This window comes from Chelonoidis abingdonii, chromosome 2 (genome assembly GCF_003597395.2).
Source record: "Chelonoidis abingdonii isolate Lonesome George chromosome 2, CheloAbing_2.0, whole genome shotgun sequence".
In the NCBI taxonomy this organism is placed as follows: Eukaryota; Metazoa; Chordata; order Testudines; family Testudinidae; genus Chelonoidis; species Chelonoidis abingdonii.
This window is the reverse complement of record NC_133770.1, coordinates 293,033,412-293,054,312: the sequence shown is the minus strand read 5'-3', so window position 1 is coordinate 293,054,312 and position 20,901 is coordinate 293,033,412. Positions and strand designations below refer to the sequence as shown.

The following is a 20,901-nucleotide window of genomic DNA, read 5'->3' as shown; positions in this document are numbered from 1 at the left end:
AGACTGACCCCAGGCTACAAAGCTTGAAAGACAACAGGGTCATCATGCGTTCTTTGGGCATGCATACACCTGTGACCCAATGCAGACCTTTCCGTCCCCAGGCTCACCGCCCATACTTTGTGCCCAGACACAGGCAGGACTTTAGCAGATGGCACTGGCGGGGTGGCCGTAGATGCCAGTCCGGACCCCAAGGGGGCCAAAACCAGGGCTCCTCAAAACCACCAGCGGGACCTAAGTCTGCCTTTTGAAGGTACGCCCGAGGATGGCGTACCAGTTTCAGGACAGGATCCGTTTCCTCCCTTCTCCAGCCGCCTCTCCTACTTCCTCCCTGCCTAGTCCCAATTGACCTCAGACCTCTGGATCCTACACACGGTGAAACAAGGATGCCACCTCCAATTTGTTTCAAACCCGCCTTCCCACCCTCCACCCAGTCCGTCTTCAGGGACCCCTCTCACGAGCAATTCCTCCTTCAAGAGGTGGAGACACTCCTCGCCATAGGAGCAATAGAGGAGGTACCACAAGACGAGACGGGCAAAGGGTTTTACTCCCGTTACTTTCTGATCCTCAAGTTGAAAGGAGGCCTCAGGCCTATCCTAGACCTGCGAGGCCTCAATAATTTCATGATAAAGTTGAAGTTCCGCATGGTCTCCCTGGGGACCATTATCCTGTCCTTGGATCCTGGAGACTGGTATGCTGCCCTCGATATGAAGGACGCGTACTTTCATATCGCCATATTTCCTCCACACAGGAGGTATCTTTGCTTTGTAGCCAACCACAAGCACTTCCAATTCACGGTCATCCACATTGGCGCCTCCACGGCCCCAAGGGTGTTTACAAAGTGTATGGCCATAGTCGCCGCACACCTCCGCCGACGTCGGATACACGTATTCCCGTATCTGGATGACTGGCTCATCAAAGGGACCTCGGAGACACAGGTCAGGCAGCATGTAGGCATTATCAGGGACCTATTCACACGCTTAGGCCTGATGCTCAATATGGAAAAATCCACACTGGTCCCCACACAAAGGCTAGACTTCATAGGAGCTATCCTGGACTCCAATCTAGCCAAGGCCTACCTACCCCAGCCACGATTCCAGGCAATGGCTATGATCATTCGAGGTCTGCAGAACTTCCCGACGAACTCTTGCACGAACAGGAAATGTCAAGTGTTCTGCTCCTTCCAGGGTCTTTCACCGGGATCGATCTCAGATGCATTCCTCATGTCGTGGAAGCACCGCCTGCTCTATGCCTTTCCACCATTCCCACTCGTTCACAACGTCCTGATAAAACTCCTCAGGGACAGAGCGCACATAAGCATGATCTCACCAGCATGGCCCAGACAGCACTGGTACATCACACTGCTCAACCTGTCCATAGCCAGCCCAATTACCCTGTCACTCCACCCGGACCTCATAACACAGAACCACGGCAATCTTCACCACCTGGATCTGCAGGCCCTTCACCTCACAGCGTGGCTCCTGCTTGGCTAAACAGGTCGGAGTTACGCTGCTCCGCTCCGGTACAACATATACTCCTGAGTAGCAGAAAGCCTTCCACTCGGTCAACATATCTGGCCAAGTGGAAACGTTTCTCGTGCCGGTGTGAAACACAGAATGCTACTCCCTCTGAGGTCTCGATCCCCACTATCTTGGACTTACCTCTGGTCCCTTAAGCAGCAGGGCCTGGCGATATCTTCTTTGAGGGTGCACTTGGCGGCCATCTCCACATTCCATCCAGGAGGAAATGGCCACTCCGTGTTTTCCCACCCTTTAGTTACTAGATTTCTCAAGGGCCTGGAGCGCCTCTACCCCCAAGTATGCCGCCCTGCCCTTTCCTGGGACCTCAACCTTGTCCTAAACAGGCTTATGCTTCCGCCATTCGAGCCGTTGGCAACTTGCTCACTGCTATACCTGTCCTGGAAGACAGTTTTTCTAGTAGCCATTACATCGGCCAGTCGGGTCTCCGAACTTCGAGTGCTTATGGTGGACCCACCTATACTGTCTTTCACAAGGACAAGGTACAGTTGCTACCACATCCGGCATTCTTCCCTAAAGCGGTGTCGGCCTTCCATACCAATCAGGACATCTTCCTTCCGGTCTTCTTCCCAAAGCCTCACTCATCTCAACGGGAACAGCAGTTATACTCCTTAGATGTCCATAGGGCGCTCGCTTTTTATATAGATTGGACGAAGCCCTTCGGAAAATCCCCCCAACTCTTCGTTGCAGTGGCTGACCGGATGAAAGGCCTACCTTTCTCCTCCCAGAGGATCTCCTCTTGGGTGACGGCGTGCATACGCACGTGCTATGACCTGGCTCATGTTCCCTCGGGCCATCTCACTGCACATTCTACCAGAGCTCAGGCTTCATCAGCTGCCTTCCTGGCCCATGTTCCAATCCAGGAGATATGTCGCGCAGCTACCTGGTCCTCGGTCCACACTTTTGCTTCGCACTATGCTCTGGTCCAACAGTCTAGAGATGATGCAGCCTTTGGCTCAGCGGTTTTGCACTCTGCCACATCTCACCCTGACCCCTCCACCTAGGTAAGGCTTGGGAATTAGCTAATTGGAATCGATATGAGCAATCACTCGAAGAAGAAAAGACGGTTACTCACCTTTATAACTGTTGTTCTTCGAGATGTGTTGCTCATATCCATTCCAAACCCACTCTCCTTCCCCACTGTCGGAGTAGCTGGCAAGAAGGAACTGAAGGGTGGCTGGGTCAGCTGGGGTATATACCCGGTGCCATAGCAGCACCACTCCAGGGGCCGCCCAGCCGACCCACCGAGTGTTGCTAGGGTAAAAAGTCTTCCGACGAACGTGCACGCGGCGCGCGCACACCTAACTGGAATGGATATGAGCAACACATCTCGAAGAACAACAGTTACAAAGGTGAGTAACCGTTTTTTTTGGCTAAGCTAACATTTTTCATCTTTTTAAATATTATGAAATATTTGTCCAAATGTTTTGTTAATTTTAAGAAGATATTTCTAAATGAGTGTTTGATTTTTCTCTTAAATGCACTGCAGAAAGCTATGGAATAGATGAAGGTAACTAACAGGAGCTCTTTAACCATTTCTGTGTGCTTGCAATTTTGGAAATGATGTGGAGTTTTTCAGTTTTAAGCTGTTTACTTTCTTTTAGTAAGCATTGTGTTAATTGGTTTAATTGTGTTTTTCTAGTTAAACCAATTCTTTGGTTAGCTTTGGAATTTTAAAGAGGAAAATGCAATATTTTAAAAATAAATGAAAAAGGCATTGGTTGCTTTCGTTTCCAGCTAGCTGGTGTCATTTCTGTAGCGCTGATAATGCCATTAAATTATCAGGCATGAGGCCTATGCTGGATGAGAATCAATTTTTTTCCCCTGGAGATGATGACAGCAGTAGAAAGTCACACTATATGTGTTTCCACTGTTCCTGAAATAGTATTTTTTCAGTGATTGCCAGAAATTAAATTACCAACTAAATAATTCACCTGGAACTGAATACATTTGATTGCTGAGCTAGTGAACTATTTCTTGTCTTGGGTGTAGCTAGTCTACTAAAGAACAAAGCTAATAAAATTGTATAAATCACGAACATTTTATGTCAGTTTTGTACCAGTTATACATAGCTAGAAGTGTGACACAGTCAGAGTTTTACATTTATTCATTTTACATTTTCCAGTCATCTGCTTCCATTTTTTCCTCCTGCAGCCACCTCTTTAAAAGTACTCCTGGCTCATTTGATAGTTCAGAGATCTAAAATATCATATAGTGGAATCCTCTTAAACATATGGCTTTAGGTTGTAGTTAATTAATTCCATATTACTCTGGGCTATTTGTGGTCCTTTCCTTATCCCTTTAAAAGCCATAATTAATTAAGAAGGATTTAATTATATTTATTGCACTGAAATAAATATTGCATAGTAATTAATTTAGTAAGTCAGATTTCACTGTCTTATTCAGGACTTTCATTCAAACAATTGTTTGAGAGGATTCTACTGTGTATACAGTTTTTGTCTAGGTTGCCGTCCAGCAAATTTAAATGTAGTTATTCATATGTCAGGCATTGGAGTGGGTTACTTTGAATTTGGTGTCTTGTGGATTATTTCATTTGAATGCTTTTCATCAGTAGTTTGAGGTTTAAATCCATTGTATTATTACAGCCAGGGATTATGAGATTCAGAGGGAGAGAATTGAACTGGGACGCTGTATCGGTGAAGGACAGTTTGGAGATGTACATCAAGGAGTTTACATGAGTCCAGTAAGTATCTTTTTTAATATGAATATATATTTTCAGAAAATCTTCTAGAAAGCTGATAAGTCTTATCTGTCGTCCACCTAAGTGAACTAATGCTGATTGATAGTGGCTTGATGGAATAGTATTTGTAAGATGTATAGCACATATGTAAAGCTTTATATATTAAAAAGTTGCTGTAAAAATATTAATCCCCATAGTGCCCCTGTGAAGAAGCTACTCTAGCTACTATTATTCCCATTTTACAGATGGGAATACTGAGGCAAAGTAGACTTGCCCAGGCCACACACAGATCATTGATTGAGCCAGGATTAGAACTGATGATTTTTTACTCTACCTTGTGCTATTTCTACTTCATCTGGATAATATCTCAGCATGCTTAGGTTATCTGTCTTGGGAACAGAACAATGTGACTTGCCCCACTTGCTGGGGGCCAGATTTTAGAAAGAGCTCATCCTCTAGTCTGGCCACTTGTTTCAGTGTCTTAATGGAAACTGAGCTCTCTTGAAGACTGAGCTTCAGTTGTGGGTGCTTAGCTCTCTTGAAATATCTGACTCTAGTCTGTGACATGACTCTTTTACTAGTAAAGATACTTAACCAGGGCTGGCTCCAGGCCCCAGCGCGCCAAGTGCGTGCTTGGGGTGGCATGCCATGGGGGGCTCTCTGCCGGTTGCCGGGAGGGCGTCAGGCAGCTCCAGTGGACCTCCCGCAGATGTGTCTGCGGAGGGTCCGCTGGTCCTGCGGGATCGGCGAGCGGCAGAGCGCCCCCACCCGCAGCGTGCCGCCGTGCTTGGGGCGGCGAAATGGCTAGAGCCAGCCCTGTATTTAACTACATAGTGAGATTTTCTGTTGATAATATTAGATCAGAAGTGGGCAAACTATGGCCCGTGGGCCACATGCGGCCTGCGGGACATTCCTCCCTGGCTCCTGGCCCAGGAGGCTAGCCCCCGACCCCTCCCCAGCTGTTCCCCCTCTCCCGCAGCCTCAGCTTGCTCTGCTGCCAGCACAGTACTCTGGGCAGCGGGGCTGTGAGCTATTGGGGCAACACAGCTGCAGAGTCTGGCCTGACCCGCTGCTCTGTGCTGCGTGGTGGCAACGGCATGGCTGGCTCCATCCAGGTGGCGTGCCTGTAGCGCTGTCAGCCACCGGTGCTCCAGGCAGCGCAGTCAGGGGGCAGGGAGCGGGGAGGGTGGATAGAGGGCAGGGGAGTTCAGGGTGGTGGTCAGGGGGCGGGGATGTGGATAGGGGGCGGGACGGTCAGAGGGCGGAGAACAAGAAGGTTGAATGGGGGCGGGGTCCCAGGCAGCTGTCAGGAATGAGAGGAGGGGTTGGATGGGGCGGAGGGGGGCAGTCAGGGCCAGGGGTTCTGGGAGCGGTCAGGGGACAGAGAGTGGGATGGGGGTTGATGGGGCAGGGGTTGGGGGGGCAGGCCGTGACCCCCTCCCCTAACCAGCCCTCCATACTATTTCCAAAACCTAATGTGGCCCTCAGGCCAAAAAGTTTGCCTGCCACTGTGTTAGATGGTCTAGCACCCAAGTTTTAACTGTATAATTGCCTAAGTGAAACAAGCTGGTGGTCTGCCTAGACCTTGGTAAACAAGTATCCACTATACACACCACTCTCACAGCTGGTTTTAATTGCCCCCCCCCTTTTCCCAATTTCAGCAAAGAATCTAATGATTAAGGCCCCAATCCTGGAATTTACAATGCATTGGCAGATTGTTGTGCCCACATGAAGCTCCGTTGAAGTCAGTGGGGATCTGCATTGGCAAAGCAGTTGGCCTACACATTGTAAATTGTAAGATCAGGGCCTGGAACATATGGCCCTGTCACTTCTAGAGTGCCCTTCCAGTTTAGGCTTCAGGCATGGCTTTGCACCTCCAGGCTCTTCTTTGTCACAAGTCTGGCAGCTTTTATCAGCACTAAACATATACTTGCACAAAGAATGCCTTAGTCAAATTATTACTTGTAGCTTTCTTCTCAAAAGATACATAGTAATTTTGTCCCTGATCCAGGAATGCACTTTTAAGCATATGCTTAAAGTTAAGCACATGAGTAGTCCAGGTGATGTCAGTGAGACTAATGTACTTAAAATTAAGCATGTGCTTAAGTGTTTTGCTAGTTTAGGGTCATCAAGACTAAAAGGACACATTTATGAGGATCTGAAAATAAGTGAAAAATTAATTTAATGAAAGTTTAAGTGAGAGAGATTTCTAAAAAGTCTTTTTTTCTGATTGATAACAAAATTTACAGAAAAGCTCCTGTAACTGGTTAAAATGTCTTATGATCCAATTCTGCACCCATTTAAGTCAGTGACAGATTTGTTTTCTACAAATTCGATGAAAGATTAGTCTGAAAAATTACTGTTAAAAGTGATATCGTTAGAGTGCCATATCTTGGAATCTGAAAAACAAGGTGATTTATTCCCAGTAGTTACTAAATTTCACTCAAAGAATCTTTAATGTTGTTAACTGTGCACAAGTCATAAAAGAATCCAGCTCACCATTCACTCTTACAGAATGTCACTTTTACATTAAACATTCATAAGACAGGTAACAGTTAGTAATCACTAGCAGCCTTTGTTGCTAAAGGCTGAATGGAAAATGTGTGTATAGGACCTTATGTTTTAGGGGTAGGAATTGAGGCCTATCGGAACAAACTTGAAGGACTTAAATCATCGTATCATATAAAAAGCTATTTGTTTTTCATTAGTCGGGATCATTATCCTTGTATTATAATGGCAGATTTAGCACAGTCATCTGTATCTCTCCCTCCACCTCACTCAAAATCTGTTCATAACCAATTTAATTTTTTTCTCTTTATTTAACCTATCCTATGACAGTTCCTACTACATTTATCTTGCACATTACCTGGAAATTCTTGCCAGTTACAAAGACTTAAACTACTTCCTCAACAATAAAACTGATTACTATAAAATGTACAAAATAGAAATCTGCAAAATACTCTCCGAAGAAACCATTACTGCATTATGTCAGAGTAGAATAAAATCATCTAAATTTACAGTTAATTATACCCTAAAATATTATAGCTAAGACCATCAGTTATTCAGAATACTAATCAATTACTGTGTTTGAGTGTGAGAAAAATAGATCCACAAAATCAACTTTTAAAATGACATGGGGTATTTTTGTGTTTAAAATGTATCTGTTTCTCTCTCAGGGTCTTTCTTAGAATTTTAATATTGTTTCATCACTGGGATTGAAAGGGAGCAAGATTAAGAAGCAGATGCTGTGAGTGACCCAGAAAATAGATATTAAAATTGTTTAAACCCAAGAAGTATAATCTTTCCTCTATCCCAGTAACATTTGTATGTAAAAATAGAAATAATAATAGAAACAGAATGAACACACACAAGGATTAATAATCCTGTGAGGTGCCCAGCGTCCTCAGCTCAATTTACCTCAGAGAGAGGTAAGGAGCTCAACTCCATAATCCAGAACATGATGTTCCCTGGCTATCTAAATAGCATTTTTGAGCAAAAAAGAATTTTTAATCTCATCTCTGCAAATAGTGTATAGTTCTATCATTTAGACCCTGGTCATGTGAACACTTAATACAGATAGTAAAGTTAAAGCGTGTCAGTTATCAGTGAACTCAATGGGACAACTCATGTGAGTTGCATGTTTGCAGGACCCAGGCTTTTGTATTGGGACATAATTAATTGTATTGACTCAGAAATCATCATCAAGATATGCTTCCATTGTAGCAGTTATTGTGAGGTGGAAGAGCTGTTGTATTGAGAACGCTGTAAAACCACAAGTAAATGAATGTTACTGTCTTGTTTTGAAGATTACCTATTCAGTTAATTTGGATTTAAACAAATATTTCAAAATAACATTTTCCAGTAGAAATGAAGCTTGAACATCCTAAAGCTTTTTTGAAAAGAAAAACTGATGCTCCCTCTGTATGCTGTCTGCAACCTGTAAAAAGAGCATTTATAAAACACACCATAGAAAAATTAAAGATTATGTCTTAGCTCAGGAGGCCTCCTTCAGGCTGTATCAACAATATTCTCATTTTTCTACACCCAGAGGAGGAACGATTGGCTGCTATATCTTTTTTATTTCTGATTTTGAATATAGATGATGTACCAAAAAAAAATCTTTAAAATACCCTGTTTTAACTAATGGGCAGTCTATTTCATAAAATATTCACTTAACATTCTTTCTTAGCTTATGAGTTAAATAGAAACATTTAATTACTGTGCATCCTGTTAATGATGTGGGGTTATTATTAAAGGCTTGAGTCAGTCAAAATTACATTCAGCTTTCCCAGTGCAGAAGCCCACAAGAGTGTGAAACCCCCAGAAAATCCTTTGTGTTGCTTTTCATAGGCTTCTTTGTCGCACAAGCCAAATACATTTTTAAAGCTGGAAGCAATTCATTTCTTCTACATCCCTTAACATTGTGTCCATAGTGTGCCACCTTTTTAGCAATGTTAGAAAATGCATACCAAGGTTCAGATGAGCTGTTCATCTGTTTTAGAATTATCTATTATTATAAATTAGAAGTAATACTTTCAGACTGATCAAGTTTAACTTGATGTTCTAGATGTAAACGTGTAATGTAAAATGTATTGGTTATAAATGTTTAATCTTTTATATTTTTTTTAATTCGTAAACACTTTCATGTTCCCAGTGGTTTTTTTTAACTAAATATTGTGCTTAGCTAAGTATCTGTTACTGTCTCTTAAAATACATTCTGTAGTTTAAGAAGTGTGTTTGTGATTGGTTTCATTTTTATTATTTGACATTTCGCTCTTGCAGGAAAATCCAGCCATGGCTGTTGCAATCAAAACATGTAAAAACTGCACTTCAGACAGTGTGAGAGAGAAATTCTTACAAGAAGCCTGTAAGTTACAAAACATTTTCTTTGGTCTAACTTTTGGAAACAGTCCTTTAAAACACTTTGTTTCTTTATGGGTTTCTCTTTCTTGAAGTCCGTTTAGCTTTTTGTGCCACATACTATTGATATACTTTTAAACATTTTATTAATACACATGAGCTTGGTCCTGTCCTTTGATATGCAGCATACAGCTCTGCTTAGATCTTAAAAATCAGCCATTTTGCTTATGCATACACATGAAGTATCTGATTTTCCAAATTAAATGGTGCTGCATGACACATTTAAGATTTCAGGAAAGAGACCTTCTTGGAAAGTTAAGTGAGACTTAATTTCCCATATCTTCCTTTCCCCATTAGATATTACAAAACCGTAACCTATTGCAATGTGTCATAACACTTCTAGAGGGACAGGTCTTCCTGTTTGATAGTAAGATTGCTAAGACTTTATGCCATGAGAAGGGATTTGTTAGATTGTTTTGGAGAGAGTAGGGGCCTACATTTTGAATATTTGGAGCAAGAATTTCATAATCACCTGAACTCACCATGTTAACAAAACCAGCATTTATGCATAGAGGGGAAGGCCTTGCAGAACTTTGTGAGTGTGTTAGAAAATGTATCCATAAAAGTTCAAATGAATATTCATAATTGGGTGGGGAGGGGCAGGTGGGGTGAACGTGCAAAAAGAATTCCTAAGAGATTTTCTTTCCTTAACATCCTGTTTTGTAAAATAAATTGACATTACAGGCCATAGAACTGTCTTGTTTCATGTTCTTGTTTGTTGCTATTGTACGCCTGTGAGATCAGGTAAAATCACCGTATTGCATCAATATAGTGATTAAGGTAAGAAGGCATTCCTATTCCATGTCAGTCACTTTTGTTTAATTCTCTGTACAAAATTGCTATGTTCAATGCTAAAGATTTATTCCTTTTTGAGTGCAAGGTTTTTTAATTAAAAAACATAGTATGTCTCTAGCTGTGTGCTCCTTTTTAGGCCTGGTCTACACTTTTAAGGCCCTTCACAGTACTTACTAAGCAAACAAAGAGAAGGTTGTTGAAACATGGTAGGTTGATGCTTCCTAACAATACAGAAAAGAATGATTTATGTATGAGAGTGCTTCTGTTTGCATCTTGAACATGACCAATCAGAAAAGGCCATATAGTAAACAAATGAGCATTGGTTTCTTAGTAGAAACATAGAAAAGATTCTTTCCTGAAAGAAGGAAAAGATCAGCCTCTGTTAGGTCATTTTGTCTGTCCCCTGGCCCATGCAGCATGGCTCCCACAGTACATGCTCGACACAGTCTAGTTCTAAGTGATTTGCTTTCCATCACTTTCCCTAGTTGACTATTTCACAGTGAGCCCAACCTTCTTTCATTTTCTATATTCTTATGTTCTAACTTTCCTTGCCCTGTCCCTTCTTCTCAACCTCTCACTCTCATCAGGTTAAAAATATAACATAAGAACAGCCATACTGGGTCAGACCAAAGGTCCATCTATCCCAGTATCCTGTCTTCTGACAGTAGCCAATGCCAGGTGCCCCAGAGGGAATAAACAGAATAGATAATCAAGTGATCCATCCCCTGTTGCCCATTCCCAGCTTCTGGCAAACAGAGGCTAGGGATACCATCCCTCCCTATCCTGGATAATAGTTTACTTCCTGTCCCATGACAAGAATCCTTTGGGTCTCCCCTATCTTTTAAAAAAAAAAAAAAAGAAAAGGAAAAAAAGGAAGGAAAAACACCCTTGATGCGGCCTCCTGCTCAAACTATCCCCATCCTGGATAATAGTTTACTTCCTGTCCCATGACAAGAATCCTTTGGGTCTCCCCTATCATTTAAAAAAAAAAAAAAAGAAAAGGAAAAAAAGGAAGGAAAAACACCCTTGGTGCGGCCTCCTGCTCAAACTATCTCCCAATCTCCTTTCTTTCTGCATCTTGTTCCCAGATTCATTAAACATGCTGTCTACAATAGACGTCTGGAGTTCCTTTCCTTCAGTTCTCTTCTTGACCCCCTTCAATCTGGCTTCCATCTTCTACACTCCACTAAAACTGTTTTTTCAAAAATCTCTAACAATTTCTTGTTGGTCAGATATTGGGCCCGTACTTTATCCTTATCCTCTGTGACCTTTCAGAAGTTTTTTTGTATTGTTGCCCACTTCCTACATCTTGATATTTTGTCTGTCTTTGGCTTCTGTGGTTCTGTCCTCTCATGGTTCTTTTTTGAGCTCTCTGAACCATCTTTTAGTGTCGTTTGGTGAGTCATGCTCCTTCCTTCTCCCCTTTTCTGTGTGCATCTTTCAAGGCTTCATTCTTTGCCTCTGTTCTTCTCCCTCTACAGTGGCTTTGACTACTGTTTTTGTGCTGATGACTCATAATTCTACCTTACTACTGATGAGTTAGCTTACTCCCTCCCTTCATTCTAGTATTTCACCCTGCTGTTCTGACTTTTCATTGTGGCTGTCCAATCATCTTAAACTCAGCATTTCCAGAACTGAGCTCTTGATTTTTTTCCCTTTTCTTCTTCCCTTTTCTCCCTCACCAGTGATAATATCATCTTCCCAATCATACAATACCGACCATAATTTGGATGTCATCTTTGACTCTGTCCTCTGTCTGGACCCACGTATTTGGACGCTTTCAAGATCTTTCCACTTTTTCCTGCACAACATCTCTAAAATCCAGCCTTTTTCCTTTCTGTCCAGACACTCAAAATTCTCATCAAAGCCCTCATCATTTCATGTCTTGGCTACTGTAATGTCCTCCTTTCTGACCTTGGCTTCTGCAACCGTGACCCTGTAAAGTCTATTCAGATTACTGCTGCCAAGATAATCTTGGTTTACTGCTCTGACCACATCAGCTCCCTCTTGAATCCCTTCACCAGCTCCCCCTTCACTTCCACATAAACACAGGCTTCTTGTCTTTACTTTTAAGGCCCTTCACAGTGTAGACGCTTGCTACCTAGCTTATCTGTTAACCCATTGCAATGTTGACCTGCACCATCTCTCTGCCAGCATTCCCAGCCTTGAACATACTACCCCATTTGCGTAGGAAAATGTTCTCAGTAAATATCCATGCAGATTCTTCCTTATCCTTCCTTAGATCCCTTCTTAAGACTCTCTTCTGATGTGAGGTAATGCATATAAACCCAAGTTGTTGATCGTGGGTAGGCTGGTGACAAGCTATTATTATTCCCCTTCCCCTTCCTTTCTTTTTCTGTTTCCTTATTTCCTATCTCTACTCTGCCCCAGTTAAAAAACAAAAAAAAAACAAAAAATCCTACAATCTCATGTAACTAACAAAGCCGGGCCAATTCCTCAGCATACTAATTTGTTTGTGGTGCTTGTATCCCCATCCATTCCCTTTCATTTGTTTGTGTCTTCAGATTGTTAGCACTCTAGGGTAGGGATTGACTCCTTTCCATGTTACTACAGTGTCCAGCACAGTGGACCCCAACCTCAAGTGGACCCACTGGCACTACCATAATTTTAATACTTACAATAATAAGAATTTACAGGTGACAGAGCTGACTGTGTCTGGTTTATGTTGCTTCAAATTTTTCTCATTTCAATTCATAACCTGTGGGGTTTGGGGTTTGTTTTTTGAGGGAAGGGCGAGGCTTGTTTGGGTTTTTTATGGTGATACAGAAGTGATAGTGCAGGTCCTTTAACATGAAAAATGACCCAATGAAAAATTATTGCAGGGAAGAAAATGTTTTTTAAGATCTATATCTCTATCTTCAGTAGCTTTTTTTGTTGATGTCTTAAACTCATCTCTTTATTTCACAAAGCTGCATGTTAATATTAACACATCTGTATACAATTAAATTGCAAATTACCACTTCAGATGCCAGTTTGTCAGAGGGTTTTTTCCGTCTTCCACTTGCTATAATGAATAGTTTCTTCCTCCAAAATATTAATTCTTTTCAGATACTAGTGATTAGGGAATCTTGTCTTTAGAAAACCATCTGCAGGACAGAAAATTGGAAATATACTAATGTGAGAACTAGGTAGTACACTGATACAATAACTTTGCTTCTCTGGAACTGGGAGATTCAATCAAGCAAAATCAATTTGATTTAATTCCTAGAGTACATTTGTCACCAGAAAAAAAGTCTGTCGTATTTAAAACTGCCAGGACCCTATCAGACAAAATAATGAATTATTATTTTTAGCAGTAACTTCATTTTAAGGGAACCTCTCTGGTCAATTTAAGCTGCTTTCCTGCTTCATAATCAAATCAATACAATGTATTCCACATTAATAAATCTGGTTGTTTTTTTTTAAACTGTTTTGGGTGTGATTATCACAAGAGCACTCTGAAGCTTTCAAGATCATGGTGTAATCTGTTCCCAAAGAAATAAATTGTATTTACTAAGAGTTAAGACTGGAAGTGAATTTCAGTGGAGTCCAGGTAGCTTTACCTCCTCCTCCAAACCTTCAAAAAAGACACTTAGTTTGCAAAAATTATCTATTTCAAAAAAGCCTGGAAATGAATGGTTAAGGGAAGAGATTCAGCCACAAATGCATTGTAATCCTTTATCATCCATTATCATCCAACTCAGCTTACCCTACTAAACCAACCTCTACTTATACCTTTGTTTTGTTCTGTGAGAGAAGTATGCTGCTCTTTGTATACTGTTAATTTCCTGTATTGTTTAATAAATGTATTGTAAAGTTTCAAAGGAAATATAATCACAGGGCACCTTGTTATGTCTAAATTCTATAAGTTTTCTCATGAGGGGGTGTGCAATATTGAATTATTAACTAGACAATTCTTATGAATATAATAGGGATTGTGAAATGTGTTAATTACGTGACAGCTGTGTGGAGCCTGAGAGGACACTCCTGTACTAATGAGACTATTGGTACAAAAATCCTTCATTTTTGCAGCATTAATCTGCTGTTTAGAAGCCAAAAGTATAAAGTTTTTTTTTTATTTTTGGCTCATATTATGTAAAATAAAGTAGGCCATTTAATTTGAGGGAAGAATATACATTTCTGTTGAGCCACCGCAACAGTATGAGCTGCAAAGATAAAGGAAACGTAATTTTAAGATATATTTTAGGAAGCTTGCTGTGTGTCATGAGATCAAACCTAATCAAAAGGCTGATGTTTTTGCTTCAGCTGGCAAATATTATTTCCCCCATTGCATTAGTAAATAAGGTGTACAACTATCACGTGAAAGGTATCGTTATTGCACTGCTGGGAGTAAAAATAAGTTAATTATGCCCATAGCAAATAAAATATGATGTAAACCAAATCATTACATGAGATTTTCTTTGGGTATCATAGCACTGAAATTAATTTTTATGTAGTTATTGAATTATACATTTTACTTTTCCATTTGCTTTCTAACAAACATGAAATGTGCAATTGAACTTTTCATAAATTATATTCTTCGATGAGTAATGTCCCTGTGGATGCTTCACGTTGGTGCACAGGCACCGCTATGCCTTTGATCAGAGATTTTTGGTAGCAGTGCCTGTTCTGCCCATGCATGTGCCCTACAGGTCCTTGTGCCCCATAGCAAGGCTATATAGGGCTGCATGGGCACACCACTGTCACATCGTTCTCAACCACCTTTGACCAGAGAAGAATCTAGCATGTGCCTGTTTGCTGTGTACCTGTCTCCCCCTTTTATTAATGTTTTAGCGGTATAGTTAGTTCTTATTAGTCATAGGTTTAGTACTTTATAGTTGGAACCTTTATTCTCCTTTTTTTAAAAGAAATACGTTTTTGTTTTTCTGTTTCCCCTGTTTAGGGGCTTGAACAACGTCTTTTCTGTTGGGGATGCCTGGCTCCTTGGGATTTAAAAGGTGCCTTTCTTATCAAGAGGCAGTCCCTGTTAGTGATGGGCACTCCCACTGCATTCATTGCTTGGGAGACTCACATTCCCTGCAAGTGTAAAATCTGCTCGTCTTTTAAATGGTTATCTCTTTAAAAATAGGGAAATTAAGTATAGACCATGTGACAGACCCAGGCCAGTAGGGTACAGGAGTCTGGTAGAGGGCAAATATACTGGTCACTGGGTGAGTAGTTTTCTGTTCCCTGATTGACCAGAGCAGGGACTGCACTAGAGTAATCAGGAACCTGCTAGAACCAATTAAGACAGACAGGCTGATTAGAACACCTGCAGCCAATCAAGGCAGGCTAATCAGGGCACCTGGGTTTAAAAAGGAGCTCGCTCCAGTCAGGCGAGGGGGAGCCAGAGGAGAGGAAGTGCATGTGAGGAGCTGGGAGCAAGAGGCACCAGGAGTTGAGAGTGAGAGGCTGTGCTGCTGGAGGACTAAGGAGTACAAGCGTTATCAGACACCAGGAGGAAGGTCCTGTGGTGAGGATAAAGAAGGTGTTTGGAGGAGGCCATGGGGAAGTAGCCCAGATTTAGCTTCAGCAGCTGTACAGGAGCCACTATAGACATCTGCAATCCACAGGGCCCTGGGCTGGAACCCGGAGTAGAGGACAGGCCTGGGTTCCCCCCAAACCTCCCAACTCCTGATCAGACACACAAGAAGTTGACCGAGACTGTGGGGAAGATCACTGAGGTGAGCAAATCTGCCAATAAGCGCAGGACCCACCAAGGTAGAGGAGGAACTTTGTCACAACCATTAAGGATGAAAGAAGCCTAAAGACTGGCTTCGGATCAGGGTACAGGGAACCCCTGTGTACAGAGACCCTCCTCATCTGCCAGTGCCCCATTGTCTTTGAGATCAAGGCCACCGAGAGCTTCCAAGAGGAAGACAGCACCGAAATCCTGCTCTCAAGCGCTTTCCTTGACTGAGGTACCAATAACCACACCGCTGATACCAAGAGTTTCCCACTCCAAGTATAAGGAAGGGAATAAGAGAAGCAAAACAATTAAGTTCTTCATCAAAAACGATTCGGTCACTGGAGGCCTGAGGCCCCAAGAGGAGTTCTAGTGAGGCTCTGAGTATTCTGGGTACCATGAAGCATATTAAGTCTTCAGCTAAGTCTCTTACTTTAGTAGTATGTGGTCGGTACCGAAGACTACTACTACCAAGAGACCAGCTTCACTGGAATACTCAACCCCCCTGGTAACAACACCAGTGCCTCGCACAATGGCCTCTGCAGTATCATTGGTGCCGGTACTGAGTTCTTGTGTGTTTCCAATACTGCAGGAATTCCAGTACTCAAAAGACGTGAACATAAGAATGTCCATACTGGGTCAGAATAAAAGTCCATCTAGCCCAGTATCTTGTCTTCCGATATTGGCCAATGCCAAGTGCCCAGGAGGGAATGAACAGGTAATGATCAAATGATCCATCCCCTGTCACCCATTCCCAGCTTGTGGCAAATAGGTTAAGGACACCATCCCTGCCCATCCTGGCTAGTAGCCATTGATGGGCCTGTCCTCCATGAACTTATCTAGTGGTACCAAATGAGCCTGAGTCTCTGCTCCTTGCAACTTCTGGATGCCTATTGGTACTGAGATCAGCTGGGTCACTGTCTGCTTATGTTTCTGGGAGACCTACCTCTTCACCATCTTCAACTATCCATGAGGATGGGTTGTCACTGCTGATGCAATATGTGGAAGAGCATTCTGACTAAGACTCTGAACTTTGTGTTCAAGGATCTCCAATTTATTCCAGGAGGTGTTAATCCCTGTTGCAGATGCAAGGCATCAGACTGTTTTCCAGTAATTCGGATGACCAGCATTGGATTCCTTCCCCTATGCCTTATCATCTCCTTCACTAGACTTACAGCGATTCATGGGCAATGTATTGCCAGCAATTTTAAGGGACCTCAACTCAGTCTCACTGAAAACACAGAAGACCTCGTTCCTTGCTACCATCCATCCCTCTTCCCCATTCTGAGTCTGAGAAGACCTTTGAGGAGCAAAAGGGCAAGGGCGGATAAAAAGATTACCCCCCTCACAAACATCTTTGTCATCACTGGATGAGGCAGTTATGCCACAACCCCCATCATTAGCTGATGACTTCTGACAATTCCAGGACCTGTTGCAGTGGATTGCTGACAACCTGCAAGTATCCCTGGCGGAAGTCTGAATTCCCATCACAAGGTCCTGGACATCTTACACACCTCTGCCTCTGCACGGGTGGCACTGACAATTAATGAAGCGCTCCTGAGCCTGCCAGTTTCATCTTGCGAAGTCCAGTAACGGCCCACCCCTGCATGCAAGAGGGCTGATATTATACACATATATATATGCACGTACATACATACTACCTAGGGATTCTGAATTTTTATTTTCTCATCCAGCACCAAACTCTGGTTGTGCATGCAGTCACATCCACTATGAAAGGGGCAAGCAGCATATCCAAAAAATCACCCCTTATAACAACGACCAGAAATATCTGGACCTGTTTGTTCATAAGAGCTATTCAACAGTAACACTTCAGTTCAAGATAGCTAATCACCCAGGTGCAGATGTAAAATATGACTACCTGAACTATGAGAAGTTTAATGCTTTTATTGACCATTTACCACAGGAATATTGGGAACAGTTCAGTGCTGCAGTAAAGGAGGGTCAGCTTTTAGCAAAAGCTTCACTGCAGGCTTCACTCAGTGCAGTGGACACTGCAGCCAGGTCTATTTCCACTGCAGTACTGAAGAGGCAAGCTTCCTGGCTTCAGTCGTCTAGGTTTCCATGGGAGGTACGATCGACTATGGAAAATTTATCTTTCTGTCTAGCTTTCTACAGATTCCATGGATGACTCACTTCATACCCTAAAGGAATGTAGGACAACAGTTAGGTCTTTGGGGATATATGTGCCTGTAAACAAAGAAGATTTAGCAGGTCTCAATTGGCACAAAGATTCCACACTGCTTAATTTTCTGTCTTCCATGGGCCACCAGAACCAGTAGCTAAGAGGTCGAGGATGGATTGCTACGTGGAAGTAGGCATCTTTGAAGTTGAGGGTTGCAAACCAGTCCCCTAATTCTAGGGACAGAATTATAACTGCTAGGGATACTATCCTGAATTTCAGATGTCTGACATGCTTGTTCAATTGCCTGAGTAGATACCCTTCCCCGCAGAAGCAAGGATGGGAAGCTGGCTTGGACTTGTAAATATATAAATAGCACTACAGGCGATGGCCTGCTGGAACAGTATAATAAAGCATAGTGCTCATGAAGGTGGCCTGGAGTGAATGTGGTCTGTACTTAAGTTAGAAAAGATTCTCAGAGAACCACTGGGACAGAGCACTTCTGGATTTGATAACTTTGATAACCCTCTTGAAGAACCTTATTCAAAGAGTGCAGCTCATCCCTCAAGAGCCAGCAAAAACGTGTTTGCAACTGCTGGGACATATGGCAGATTGTGATTTTGTGATGCAAAATGCCATGTTGGGTGTCTCCAGGATTGGCTCAGGACTGTTTTTGTACCCATTAAACACATTCTCAGGAAGCAGGTATTGGTATCAAGTCAGGTCCTACAGTCACTCACCTGGTAGATGAATCCATCCAGACTTTGTGCAGGAATGCTGTTCAACCAGAATCCTCCTACAATTATATTAACATTGGATGCTTCCCTTTTGCAATGAGGAGCACATTTTGATCCAAGGCAGATGGTCACAGCAGGAACAGCACTTGCACATCAATCTGTTGGAGTTAAGGGCAGTCAGAAATGCTTGTCTGACTTTCTTCCCCTGCTCAAAAACAAGTCCATCAAGGTCATGACAGGCAACACAGTGTGCATGTATTATATTGATTGTCAGGGCAGAGCATGTTCCTCCTCACTCTGCACCGAAGCAGCAAAGCTTTGGAACTGGTGCATAGCCAGCTGGATAGTCATCTCAGATTCTTGCCTCACAGATATGCAAAACCTCATGGTGGATAACCTGAGCAGAAGTTTCTCTCTAAATTTCTAATGGCAGTTGACTCTTAGGACCTCAAAAAAATATTTGGAGGTTAGGGATTTTCAGAGGTCAACCTTTCTGCCAAAGCAGCCAACACAAAGTGCAGGAAATTCTGTTCCAGAGGCAGGGCTCAGTCCCCAATATCTAGGAGATGCCTTCTTTATTACATGGACAAAGGGTCTTTTCTGTGCATATCCTCCAACTCTATTGCTCTTGAAAGTCCTTATCAAGATCAGACAGGACCATGCCAAAGTCATTTTGATAGTATCAACTTGGCCAAGACAAATTTGGTTTCCTCACCTGATCAAACTCACCTCTTTCCCTCTGTGTTCCCTCTAATTTTTTCCATCAATGTGCAGAATGAATTGTGTTATGTGCATATCTAGGTAGTTGGTGAAGATGTGCGCCAACTGTAGAAACAGAAAACCTAGATATATTATATATTTTTTAAAACTTACCATAGGGGTAATTACTCCAGTCAGGACAGATTAGGCATTTTAGAACTCACTACTCAAAGAATTAAATTTAAGCGTAAGAGAAAAAAAATAAGAAATTAATAGACCAGTCAAAACACTAAAACACACTTTGAAAGAAGTATCAACAACAGTAATAATTTGTTATATATGGAGATATACCTATCACATAGATCTGGAAGGGACCCTGAAGGGTCATCAAGTCCAGTCTCCTGCCTTCACTAGCATGGTGATTTTGTCCCAGATCCCTAAGTGCCCCCAAGGATTAAACTCACAACCCTGGGTTTAGCAGACCAATGCTCAAACCACTGAGCTATCCCTCCCCACTTGGTGGGAGGTGAGTGTGAAAGAGTGTGTGTGTATATGAGAGAGACAGACAGACAGACAGAGACAGACATGCACTGCCCTTTTAAGTAGATTGGCACTCAGCAGTCTGAAGCCTGCTTGTTCAACAGCTGCCAGCAAGCTCCCTCCGTCCTGAGCCCTGTCATGTGTGTCCCCCCCACACTCCCAGTCTGCGAAGATGGGGTACAGAGATGGGGGGAGCGGGACACCTTGACATCAGTCCCCTCCTCCCCCTCCCCCGCTCTGCACAGCTAGCAGGAGGCTCCAAGGCAGAGGGCAGGAGCAGCATGGCAGTGTGGGGAGGGATACCTGAAGTGCACGGCACTTGATAGCCTGCTGATTGGCCACCCAGCTGCACAGCTTAGAGGGAACTTAGCTTGTCCTCCATTGTGGCTCCCAGTCAGACCTTGTCTGTTGTCTCATGATGTGGGTCAGACACTTCAGGCCAATTCGAACATTCTGCAACTACAAGCTTGGTTCCTCAGTGGTTCTCAGGACTAGAGATCACATGTTCATTGGAAGTACAAAAGATACCCTATTAAATAACAGAAAGGAATCTAATAGATAGACCTTCAAAAATGGAGATGATATAGCCTTTGGTTTAACTGGCATCATCTTTCTCCTATCCAGTCATCTCTTTTCTTGATCTTTGATTACCTGTTGGAATTGAAAAATTCAGGCCTTTCTGTAAGTTCCATCAAGGTTCATTAAGCAGCAGTAACAGCTTTCCATGTGCCAGTAGAAGTTTTCTCAGTGTTTGCTTATCCAACCACAGCGAGAGTCCTAAAAGAACTTCTCAGTCTTTTCCTGCAGTGTAAAACCCCAACACTGTTTTGGGATCTCAGTCTGATTCTTAACCGTCTTATGAAACAACCCTTTGAACCGTTAGCTATGTGCTCATTACTACAGCTGTCTATGAAGACAGCCTTCTTGGTGGCCGTCTCTTCTGCTTGAAGATTTGGGGAAATGGAAATTCTAATGGCAGATTCTCCATTTACTTTGTTCTCCAAGGAGAAGATATCTTTACTACCTCATTCAAAGTTCTTATCTGAGGTGTCCTCTGAACTTCATATCAAGCAAACTATTCACCTTCCTCCCCCCCACCCTTCCCCTAAGCCTCATCAGTCAACTCAGGAGTCTACTTTTAGTACACA

At 42.6% G+C, this 20,901-nt stretch overlaps 1 protein-coding gene across 9 annotated transcripts in view; it reads left to right on the top strand.

The window, feature by feature from the left end:
• Positions 1-20,901, top strand: part of PTK2 (protein tyrosine kinase 2) — a 405,326-nt gene that overhangs the window by 296,487 nt on the left and 87,938 nt on the right. For 5 of the 9 annotated variants that reach the window (XM_075063277.1, XM_075063280.1, XM_032803217.1 and 2 more), the window contains 3 exons: positions 3,025-3,045; positions 4,142-4,239; positions 9,019-9,103. In XM_075063277.1, the coding sequence (XP_074919378.1) occupies positions 3,025-3,045; positions 4,142-4,239; positions 9,019-9,103 (204 nt within the window). The remainder of the gene's footprint in view (positions 1-3,024; positions 3,046-4,141; positions 4,240-9,018; positions 9,104-20,901) is intronic. The other 4 variants (XM_075063281.1, XM_075063279.1, XM_032803220.1 and 1 more) reach the window with 1 other exon arrangement.